Source organism: Oryx dammah, unplaced genomic scaffold (genome assembly GCF_014754425.2).
Source record: "Oryx dammah isolate SB20612 unplaced genomic scaffold, SCBI_Odam_1.1 HiC_scaffold_27, whole genome shotgun sequence".
Taxonomy (NCBI): Eukaryota; Metazoa; Chordata; class Mammalia; order Artiodactyla; family Bovidae; genus Oryx; species Oryx dammah.
The window spans coordinates 56,868,267-56,880,123 of record NW_024070211.1 but is presented as its reverse complement, the minus strand read 5'-3'; the positions used below and the strand labels follow the sequence as shown (position 1 = coordinate 56,880,123).

The window sequence follows — 11,857 nt, the reverse complement described above, 5'->3', positions numbered from 1 at the left end:
TGTGGAATTTTGATTAAAGCTCTATAACCAATGAGCAACCCACTCCAGTACTCTTGCCTGAAAAATCCCATGGACAGAGGAACCTGGTGGGCTGCAGTCCATGGGGTCGTGAAGAGGCTGACGTGACTGAGCGACTTTACTTTCACTTTTCACTTTCATGCATTGGAAAAGGAAATGGCAACCCACTCCAGTGTTCTTGCCTGGAGAATCCCAGGGACGGGGGAGCCTGGTGGGCTGCCGTCTTTGGGGTCACACAGAGTCACGACTAAATCGACTTAGTAGCAGCTATAAACATTATCTAACAAAAAAGAATTAGAAATACTTTCCACTGTGTCAAACAGGCAGCTCTAGTAAAGACACCTGGAGTGGTTTAGGCTGGGAGAAAGAGGCAGATCATCTGCATTGCACACCTCCAGGGGGCAGTCTTGAGTTGTGTTCAATCTGGATGGTAATCCCAACTGCACACACTTTGCACAGACTGAGGTGCCCTGAGATTGCAGCAGAGATGAGGACTGTCAGGTAAACAGCAGTGAAAACCCCACAGAAAAAACAGAAGGCCAGGGTATTTCCTTGGACAGGTTTTTAAAATAAAGGTGACGTGTTCTGGAGCTCCCTGCCTTTCTCTCTGCGGGGTGAAGAGAATATCATGCTATATATCACACAACATTCTTTTTGGTTGAGATGGGTAGAGTTCATTTAACCAGAGTGTCAAAATCCCTGTCGTTTTTAGTTGCCTAATAAAGTGAATTCTCCGAACACTCCACTCTGTCTGAAAGCCTCAGACAAAGGTGATTCAAACAAGTCACATGGTCTTTACCCAGCATCCTTTTTTTCTAAGAATCTTTCCCAAACATAATCCCATGGATTGGGGCAGTTGCCCTAAGGCACGAGGAGGCCAGGAACTCTCCGCAGGCCACAAAGGCTCCGCGGCTCATAGGATCCGCCAAGACTCCAGCGCAAGTCTGGCTCTATTTATTTGGTCACCGTCCGGGACCGTGGCAGCGGGGAAGGCCATCCGGGAAGCCCGTCTTGTCACGTCTGGGGGCTTTACAACCCACACACAGGGTCATTCTCAAACACAACCTCTATGTTAGCTGCAGATAGAAACAGAAACTAGTTAGAAAAATGTGATTCTCGCGCAGGAAAGTCGGAACACAGAAGAGTTCAGAAGTGGGCGGGTGTATGTGTTTAAAAAAAAAAAATGGGTGGGAACCCCATCAGCCAAGTCTGCAGAAAAAACTAAATGAAGTCTGCCTATCTCGGGCCGGAGCCCCTCCCCTCGGTCCGCGCCGAGGAGTGTGACACAGGTGCCGCTTCCTCTAGCTGCTGAGGGTCAGGAGCGGCCGATCGCGACCAGTGCCACGGTCCCCGGGCCGTGCCCCGCACCAGTCAGCGATGAGCACTCTGCTGCCGCTGACCACGACCCAGCAAGGTGAGTACCCGCCGGGGGAGGGGGAGGGGGAGGACGGGTACCGAGGGGGCGGGAGGGGGGCGAGCCCGAACTCTGGCCCAGGAACCCAGGGACTCTGGCTGGCGCCCGGCTTCCTGGTGGGCGAGGGACCCACACGGCCGCGTCACCGAACATCGCGGGAACCCGGGCGTCGCAGCGCCCTGGGCATCGCGGGGTCGGTGTCCCCCGAGCCTGGTGCGCGGGCTCTGCGCGCCCCGGGCCTAGAGAGGCCACCTCCGTCCCCGCGGCCACCCGCTGGCTTTCCGTTTCTTTGTGTGGTGGTGGGGAAGTGCCTGTGACCAGAACTTTTCCCCTAAGAGAATGAAGAGGGAGAGACAGATCGGTAAGCAGCGCAGAGAGAAAGCACAAGTTGTTTTCGGGACTGCGCTGGCAGGAAGGTGGAGGCGCGTTCTGAGAAACTCGGAGTTAACTCTGCTAACTCCCGACTCCTCTCTTCTCCCAGGAGGGCGGGAACCAGCCGAACGCAGATGTTGCAGGGATCGGCTCGGCTCGCCTTGACCGTTTGGGCGGTTGCAATTCTTCAGAGCCTGTTTTCTTTCTTTTTAAAACCGGCACATGCTTTCTTAAGGACAGGAAATCCCTCAGGGATTCTTTGTGATTTTCAAAAGCAATGTTCAGAAATGTTACTGGGCCTCCCCCAACCCCACCCCCTCCCCCGGCATTGGGCTTTTGCAATAAACATTAAATTTTCATTTAAAAAACAAGCAAACAGACCGGGAAAAAAAAAAAAAAAAAGTGTTGATCACTCCTCCCTACCCTGGCTAGGTCTGATTCTTAGAAACTGTCCGAGAGGAGACTGAGTCTAATGTAATACATTTAGTGGTTAACAGGGTCATGATTATGGGTACTGGAGACACACTCCATTTGTTTGCCTTTGTTAAAAATGGTTGTGTGGTCTTAGGCAGCAAACTTGAGCCCGGGTGAGTGCCGCTGGGTCTGTCTTTGTGCACCATGTACCTCTCTGTGGGCATGGCCATGTGTGTGCCCATGAGGTGCTCGGAGTTCCTCCCTGCCTGCCTTTGGACCATGTGTGCAACTTATTACAGGAACCTGAGGCAAGCCAACCTCCCTTCGCTGCAGTTTCACCATCCTTGTGGGAAAAATAGGATAGTGTGCCTGTTTGGATTGTGAGAGTTGACACACACCAGTGGCTCAGCATAGAGATGAACGCATGTCAAGTGCTTAATAAATGTCCAGCATCTTTATCATACTGAGGATCCATAAGCTCCTGTGAGTTAGTGTATACCTTTGTGTATGTGTCTGTGAGTGTGAGTCAGACACTAGTGAGTGTGTGTCTGTGTAAATCAGATACTATTTAGTGTGTATGTGTGTCTCGGGGCCAGTGTTGAGGGGACAGGGCACTGTGATTTTTCCAATTCAGGTACCAAGGAAGTGCAGGCCTACAATGCTTCCAGTCTGGAGAAGATGCATGCTCATGGAGCCTTGCCCTCCCCCTAGCCCATCCACTCACCCTGTCCCTCTACAGCGGTTCTCCAGGATTCAGGTTTCAGACCTTGACCCTTGACCAATGACTGCAAACACTTCTCTTCCAGAACTGATGGAGATGCGGCCCTTACTTGCATACCATTCCAGATTACCCTTAGGATTTACTTTCTGGCAGGATCTCCTTTCTGGCAGGATCTCTGCCGTGGGAGAACCATGGGGCTCTATTTCTCACCACCGCTGCTAACTCAGGCAGGATGTGTATATCCTTCCTGTCTCAGTTTACATCACTACCCCACCCCCAGAACCAGATATTACAACCGAGAGGACCTGCTGCTCCCTCCCAGCCAGGCCTCCCCTACCCAACTAGGTGCATAAACATAAAGGCCACAATTATTGCGGAGGAGTTAGGTGCAGAAATCAATCGCTTTGCCCTTGATGGAGAGGTATCAGGCTCAGTGAGGAGATGGCCAGCTCTGGCAGCTTTATATAGAATGCGCTACCTCTGGCAAAAGCAGGGAGGATTGTGTTCAGTGCCAAATGACATTCCATCAAAGCTGTTGCTCAACCCCTCCAGATATCCGTGGCTTTTGGGAGTCACATGGCCTTGGCACAGCCAGCAACTGGACCTTCCAAGGGTGCCCAGAGTTGGCCAGTTATTTCTGGGGACTTGCAGTGCCTCCAGGGAAATAGAAATGTGGGGTAAGAGGTGTCCTGTGTTTGCAGTGGGAGCTCACCAGCCCATCTACCATGGTGAGAGAGGGGCCCTTCACCAGCAAGGAGAAGCTGGCAAGTCAAGTCAATTTGCCTCTTTAGAGTGGCAAGTATATAGTCCATCAAATGCCCTTCTGAGACCCCAACCTAAACACCTTCCAAAGGGTGAGCAAACACAACAGGCACTCTTAAGCTCAAGCTACAAACAAAACAAGAAAATTTAAACAGGTGTTTGAAGAGTTCATAATAGAAAAGGATACTTTCTTCCCATCTCCAGGGCAGGAACTTTATAGATTTATGAGAAACTTTCTAGAAGTATTGTATGTCTATACAATTACTTTTTCATTTACAACATGAAACATGTATTCTACTTCCATCTTTTTTTTTTTTTCATAAGACCATATTTTACAGAGTATACTTTATCACCATATATATAGATCCATCCTTCTTGGAGCTGCATAGTATGAATAGAAAGTGAGAAAGAAAGTGAAGTCGCTCAGTCGTGCCCGACTCTTTGCGATCCCATGGACTGTAGTCTACCAGGCTTCTCTGTCCATGGGATTTTCCAGGCAAGAGTACTGGAGTGGGTTGCCATTTCCTTCTCCAGGGGATCTTCCTGCCCCAGGGATCAAACCCAGGTTTCCTGCATTGCAGGCAGACACTTTACCCTCTGAGCCACCAGCGAAGGCCAGTATGAATATGAATGGGTTATTTAACCAATTCCTCCCAAAAATGGACATTTGGGTTGTGTACAGTCTTGGATTTCTTTTTTTAACCAGACACAGTGCTACCATGACAACCCTTATAAGTAGGGTTTCATATGCATATGTTTATGTACATTTAGGATACTTTCCCTCAGAATTTAATTTGGACAAAAAGTGTATACATATGAAATGTTTTTAGATACTGAAAAATGCCCTTCAAAAGGTCACATGAATTTCTAACACTTTCCGACAGCCAATGAAAATGGTGTTTCCCCGCGTCCTCACTCACACTGTGTGGTTTTTATCTTGGCCAATCTGTTGTGTAACCCATGTTGTCACTTTTGTATGTGCCTCTGTAATTACACGTGCTTTTGCACTTCTGTAAGATACTGTGTTTCTTTTGCTGAGAAGTACCTTGTATGGCCTTTGCCCACTTCCTAGCAGGTTCCCTACCCCCAATGAGGAAATATGCCCCAGAAGTTAAATGAAGTGTCCTGTCTCTCATAGTGAGTGAGAGGGTGGACCTGAGCCCCACGAGTGCTGTGCTGGGGAGTCAGACTTGATTGGATACCATCTCCAACACTTACTGACTTTGAGGAGATATAGGAGACCTCGGAGCTGCAGTTTTCTCATCTGTCACTGGGAATCACAACAGCTGCTTCTTGGGAATCGTGTGATGAATGAAAGAATAAGGGTCTGGCGCTGTGCTCATGATGTGGTATTGGCAGATGTTGTTGTTAACAGAATTTAGCAAACCTGACCTGCAGGTGCTGATCATCTCCAGGGTCTCCCTAGCAGAAAGCAGCTGAGTTTGCTTTTGATAATGTAACAGAAGCAATGTCAGTACCTACATGCCTAGGCCCATGGTCCAGCCTTGTCTGGGTCATTCCTCCACTGCCTGGACTCACAGGCATATTCTTCGCTGTTTTGCAGATGAAACCCTGGAGGCTGGGGGATGATGATCCTCAGGGCTTCCTGGTCCCCAGGGAACAGCCAGGCTGTGGACACAGGCGATGAGACCCCAGAGCCAACAGAGGCTAACCTGAGTGGGGTATTAGGGTGCACATGGGCCTGCTGCCCATGTGTGCCAGGCAGGGCCTTCTGCCTCCCACAGGCCATGAGAACCGTGCCCAGGAAACCAGGGCTGTGCCTTTGCACAGATGCTTAGAACCTGCCAACCACACCATAGCTTTTCATCCAGGCCTGTGGTCCAACCTCAGTCCACCACTGCTTGCCATCACCCCTTCTGTGTGGTCAGGCCTGACCCACACCGGGCCAGCTGCTGCCCTCCACAGCCAGCATGGGCCATTCCCTAGGGTCCTTCCTCCTGCCTGGACCACCCTGTCCCTCCAGATACACCCTCACACCTGCCTGCTTCAGGCCACCAGGCTCTCTGGGTACTGCCCCCCACCATACACACACCTATACCTGCTGGTCAGTTAAGGTCTCCCTGGGCCCTCTTGACACTGGAAAACCACTCACTGGGGCCCTGAAGACACTTTGCAGCCTGAGGAATTTCTGGGTCTGTCACATTTTCAGGAATTCTGACTTCTAAGAAGCTCTGTGACCCCAACTGCCCCCTACCACTTGGGGCCTAGCTCAGGAAAGTGCTCAGCCAGCAACTCAGACATGAACAGGTGACTACACAGACCACCCAAAGGCCAACCCTCCTGGGCCCATGTCCATTTGAAGGGCCAAAAACACCTTTTAAAATAATCTGCTCATTAGGTCCTAATCTAGAACTTGGGCATCAGTAAATAATACATTGCAGTGGACAGAAAGTCAAACCCAAACCAATTCTAAGAACATGCTAATGGGCCCCGGGCATCACCACCAAACTCTTCTACTGTGCATTCACTGATTGGTGTTTCATTTTGACCTCCTCTGCTCCCCCACCTGTCCTCCCCATCTTTGCTCAGGGTTTCCTTCAGAGCATTACGTAATCTGAACTTCTGTGGGAACACCACTTCCTGCCCCTAGTCATTATACACTTTAATTTGGGTACATCCTTCCAGAACAAATGTTAGTGTGCAAAATCTTAGCCAAGGGCAGATACTGTCAAGGGTCAGTTCTTTCTCTCAAGTCAGTGGGAGCATGAGCTCAAGACACTGGGCTCCTTCACAGGCTGAACCTCGCACAACTCCCCTCATCCTCCCTCTGGCCACCGGAGAGCCTGTGTGCTGGTTCCCTGTGGTCAAAGACAGCCACTGGCCTGACTCTCCCTGTGATCTGTATCAGAGCATCACTGGCTGCCCACCTTCCTGCTCTGAAGTCCTGCCCTTCCTCTTGGCCCAACATCTTCTCCAGCTCTCATTCATGACTCTTTAGGATTGATAAATTGCTCAAGATTCAGTGTGGAGAAGGGAGTGGCAACCTACGCCAGTATTCTTGCCTGGAGAATCCCACAGACGGAGGAGCCTGACAGGCTACCGTCCAGGGGGTCACAAGAGTCAGACATGACTTAGCAGCTAAACCAGTGTGGATAACTCTGAGTTAAAAACCCCAAGGGTAGGGGCCCAATCATTGAGAGCCCCACCCCACCCCTGCACACACAATCTGGTGACATCCACTATCTGGAGTTTGACCAGGTGACCGCAGTAAATATCGGAGAAAAGTCATCTTGAGTTTCCAGCAGGAAGGAGGGGATAAGTGCACCTGTTCTTAACAAGATCTGGCCTCAGGGAAACTTAACCAAGAGCCTGATCTGATGTGATACTGTCAGAGCCTAACTGACCTAGAGGAAGAGAAATTCCCACCTCCAGCCCATGCTAGCCTTCTGTGCCCACCTACAAGGAGAGAAAAACACTGAGGGACTCTTGTGAAGTTCCCAGTCCAGAGAGATGGGCTCACTAACAAATAGACCTCATTAGACCACAGGCTGCTCCCCTTCCCCTACCCTTCACCACCCCATCACAAGAGGTCATTTTACCCAATATATCACATCTGGCTGCCAAGAAAAATTACAAGACATACAAGAGGACAAAACACACAATTTGAAGATATAAAGCCAGCACCAGAACCAGACACGAGAGATGTGGAAATTATCACACTGGGAATTTAAAATGACTGTGATGAATAACTCTTTATGACACTTTTATTATAGTCTGTCTTGTATCTGCCACACCTCCCTTCTCTTATTGCCAAAGCATTGTGGCTGGTATACTCTCTGCTGTTCAGTGGATGCACCTGTGACCCTTGCTGGGTCTCTGAGGAAAGGAGCCTTGAATTTGGGGCCTTTGGGAGGAACATGCTCTGGACAAGGATGCCCCATCATCTCACTGCACACCTAATGTGGGTATTTTATCTCCACTGTAATGGACTGACTGGCACATCACTTGCAGGGAGCACAGCTGGGACCCCCACCCACCTTCTCCTTCATACAATGCACACTTATATGAGAGTTCAAGTATGCAGCTACCAGCTGACCCTGGACCCTGGCACACACACCCCTGAACCCTGGAATGGAGACTCTTCTTGTTTTATTTGTAGCTGTGGACACATATTTCAGCCATGTCTTACAGTGAAGGGGATTGTGGTTTGCCAGATCAAAACTAGATAAATTGTCCTGCTTATCTGCCTTTTGTGCTGGGTTCCTATCTGTGACCTCTGTGTTCATTGGACAGCAAAGTCTCAGGCTGTGAAAGGTCCTTTCTCTTGAGATGTTCACCATACACACAGCCTTTAGCAAGTAGGGAGTTCAAGCTCAGGTCCCTCTGCTGTACCTTGTGAAGCTGTTTAATGCAAATACACTTGGCCTCAATTGTCTAGTGACAAGGAGGTTAGAAGACTAGCTTTAGAGTTCAGGCATTGGGTTTGAATGTGGGTCGGCTCTGACTTGACTGTGGCCTTGAACACAGTGCTGGCCCCCTTGTTCTCAGCTCATGGGTAAAACTCCTCATATAAAGCCTGGTCTGCATTTATCACTGTCCCTGCCTGAATGCTTTATGGTGTCCTCAGTGAGTTCTGGCTCACTCTCCACTGTACGGCTCCTCTCCCTGTTTGTTCATTGGCCACTGAAAATAATACCAAAGACAGGAGGCAAAGTCTGCCCGGGTTCTAGGGCTCCAGATGAAGCCCTCAGACCTAGCACAGAAGTCACTTTTGCAATAGCTCTGGGATACAGTGCCCTTGTGTGCTAGGACAGCTTCCTCCAAGGGGTCTGTTCTTTCAGTATTTATCACAGAATTGGCGAGGTGGGGCAGACAACATGTGTTCTCTCCCACCAGCTGTGTGACTTTGAACCAACCTTTTACCCTCTGCAGCTTAGTCTTCTTAGCTAGCATCCGAGGAAAACAACCCTTGCTCCCTCAGCTTCACTGCCTGCTTAACAATAAGAGTCTTGGCTGTCTTGAGGAAGAGTAGGCTCCTTAAAATCACACATGAATGAATGAATGGAGGGATGGATGGAAGAGGTGGGTGGGTGGATGGAGGAAGAGAGGGATGGATAGATAGATGGATGGATGGATGGGTGGAGGGATGGGGAGATGTGAAGGTCCAACCAGTGTAAATAAGTCTGATCTACACAGGGAATGCTGTCGGTCCCATATTCACCAACATCTTCCCTGTCCTGTGTCAGCCCTGCCCCCTCAGTGGCCCACAATGGCCTCTAGCTCAGCCCGATGCCTTGCCCCTCCCAGCACTCCTTGGGCACCCCAACCTGTGTGCACATGGGGCTCCTTCTCTCCCACCTGGCCTGCAGCTGCTCCACCTCTCAGTGTCTTTCCCTTGATGTTGCCATGGGGCGGGTGCAGAGCTGGTGTTCCCTCTCTCCTGGGTGGGCCCCCTTCTCACCACTTCCTGCCTCCAACCCATGCTTGAACTCCTGCTAGGAAGCTGGGCCTTCTCTCCTTTGGTTGTGCCCTGGGATTGACTTGTCATTTGAATAACTTTCCTTCAGCTTCTGCCAAAGTTCTCAATTTAGTGAATTCAGTTCTGCTTTAGCTGAAAATCCCAAGTTGTCTTTTTTTTTTAATTTTTACATTCTCTTTTTTCCTTCTTTTTCCACAAATTCTATAAACTGTCCTGACCCAACTGTCTCCCTGACTCAGAGCATAAAAAATTGGCTGCATTCTGCTTAAGTTATCTCATTTCACCCTCTAGCAGCCCTAAGGTGATTATTTTATCTCCATTTTGCATGTGATGATATAGAAACTCAAGAGGCAACGTGAGTTGCCGAGAGCCACCAACCCCCCGCTCATGCACAGCAGGTGTTTCTACCAGGGACTCAGCCAGGGCCACCTCACACATTAGGCACAGCACTTAGAGCTTTTAGAGAACCACAGAAAAAGGTGTTTTCTTTTACAATCAAAAGAGGAAAATGAACTTTTAAGACTAAACCTTGTATTTGTCTTTATATCAATGTCCCCTCTAAAATATGATTGTTAATATGGGGAGTGGGGAGAAAGGATCCAGGAAGACAGAGCACCTAGGCCCACAAAGGCCACCTGGTTCAGCCCATCCAGGCCCCAGGGCCTGGTGCCCACCGGTCCCTGCCCGGTGCCCACCGGTCCCTGCCCAGTGCCCACAGCCCTGATCCTCCTCTGCAGGGCTTCCACGTCAAATCCTCCCACTCTCCCACTGCTTCAGCAGTCCTGCCCACCCCAACAAAGGCAGAGCTCCTGGGCTGCTGCAGTGGCTCCCCCATGCCTGCTCTTTGCCTCTACCCTGGGAGATTGCCAGAATCAAAAGGAAATGCTTGAGGATACCCAGAATACTCCCTTAAAAAAAAAACCTTTGGCAGCGCAAAAAAATTTATTTCCTCAATCACGGATCGAACCCATGCCCCCTGCAGTGAAAACTCGGAGTCTTAACCACTAGACTGTTAGGGAAGTCCTATCTCTGTATCTCCACCTCTGTATTTCTCTTATCCTCTTGCCTTTTTCAGCCGTGAAATTAGGCTGTTGTTCTTCACGTCAAAGTTTAAAGGTTTTGTACTGTTTCACTGTGAAAGAAGCAATTTGTGTTCATTGTACAATTATACATAAAAAATCAAGAAGGATGTGGGAAGAGTCTCTCTAAGCAGAGGTGATTTTCAGATACCTATAGGATAGCCAGGTGACAGGAAGAAGGCAGTTCATAAAGAGACCAGGCAGAGATACAGATGGAGCACCTCAGTGTAAGGAGGCCACCCAATGAGGGGCCCAGGGGTGCAGCCATGAAAAGCTTGCTGGGCTCATACTGATCACTGTGGATGGTGGATCTCAGCACAGGTGCAGAGGCGGGGTGGGGAGTGCAGTTGGCCACACCCAGGGAGGATAAACAGGGTACCCTGTTCAACCGGAAGATGTTACCCAGATGTGGTTTTCCAGTCGCTCGGTCATGTCTGACTCTTTGTGACCCCATGGACTGCAGCACGTCAGGCTTCCCTGTCCTTCACCATCTCCCCAGATGTAGATTTTATTAATTCCAGCTTAGAAACATGGAAACTGAAGTTCAAACAGGCTATTCCCCCAGGGCCTCACCGGGCATCACTGGCGCTGTCTGGCCGCCAGCCTGGGATGTGGCAGATGGCATGCTGGGAGGGGTTGCCCATGACCCTGGCAGTCCAGTGGTCTGCTCATCTCCATGTGTCCTGAGTTTACTCTCCTGCCTTAGAAGGAAAGGCCTTTCTTTATCCATCCCACGTGGGGCCAGTTGTTCTGGCTTTGCCCTCCTCAGTGAGCCCCCCCACCTGGCGGCTGAGCAGCTGCTGATGAAATGCTCCTTGTGGCCTGCGAGGGCTGGGCTGTGACGGTTGTACCAGCTGAGGCCAACCCACACACAGGTCCTACTCTTCCTCAGGGAGGCAGTGGGCAGCTGCCTCTCAGGGTCGCTGCAAGAGCACCCAGAGAGAATAATGCCCCCACCAGTTCCTGGCCAATTCCTGGAATGCCTCCACCACAGACCCACCCCTGCATTGGCAGAGTTGTCTTTTGTTGAAATATCACCGGCCGTGGGACCATTCCTGCACTCTGTGTTCTTCTTTGCTAGGCACTCTCAAATCTATTTCCTTTCTTCATTCAGGAGTCACTAATTTTTGTTTATCCATTCTGTATGTAGAAGCCTACATAGGCTTACCTCAACTTCCCACTCCATCTCCCCTCCATCCCACTAGTCCTTGCAACCAGCAGTCTGTTCTCCTATTGTATAGGACAGAGATCTATATTCAATATCTTATGATAAACTAGAATGAAAAAGAATATTTTAAAAGGGATGCATATATATGTATAACTGAATTACTTTGCTATACCAGCTGTAATTAACACAATATTGTAATCAACTATACTTCAATTTAAAAAAATAAAGAAAAAAAGGAGGCACTATTTGCCTTCTCTAGTAGGTGAATAAAGTGAGATGTTTAGAAACCCTCCTCAGAAATGTTAGGAGGGTTACACAGCCAGATGTAGTATGTGGAGCAAGGTGGGGGTGCATGTCTCTGATTCCCTTGGGAATGCACTGTTTTTGCCACAGAAATTCACTCATCAGGTTCTTAAGTGGGGACAGGATGATGTAATGACTTTGAGGAGCTGATGCTGGGACCATAGGG

At 49.6% G+C, this 11,857-nt stretch overlaps 1 protein-coding gene across 2 annotated transcripts in view; it reads left to right on the top strand.

Annotated features, from left to right (window-relative positions):
- Nucleotides 1-993: 993 nt before the first annotated feature.
- GYPC (glycophorin C (Gerbich blood group)) overlaps nt 994-11,857 on the top strand; it is a 48,975-nt gene continuing 38,111 nt past the window's right edge. The window contains exon 1 of one of the 2 annotated variants that reach the window (XM_040228917.1): nt 994-1,432. In XM_040228917.1, the coding sequence (XP_040084851.1) occupies nt 1,396-1,432 (37 nt within the window). In that variant the 5' untranslated portion in view covers nt 994-1,395. The remainder of the gene's footprint in view (nt 1,433-11,857) is intronic. The other variant, XM_040228918.1, reaches the window with a different exon arrangement.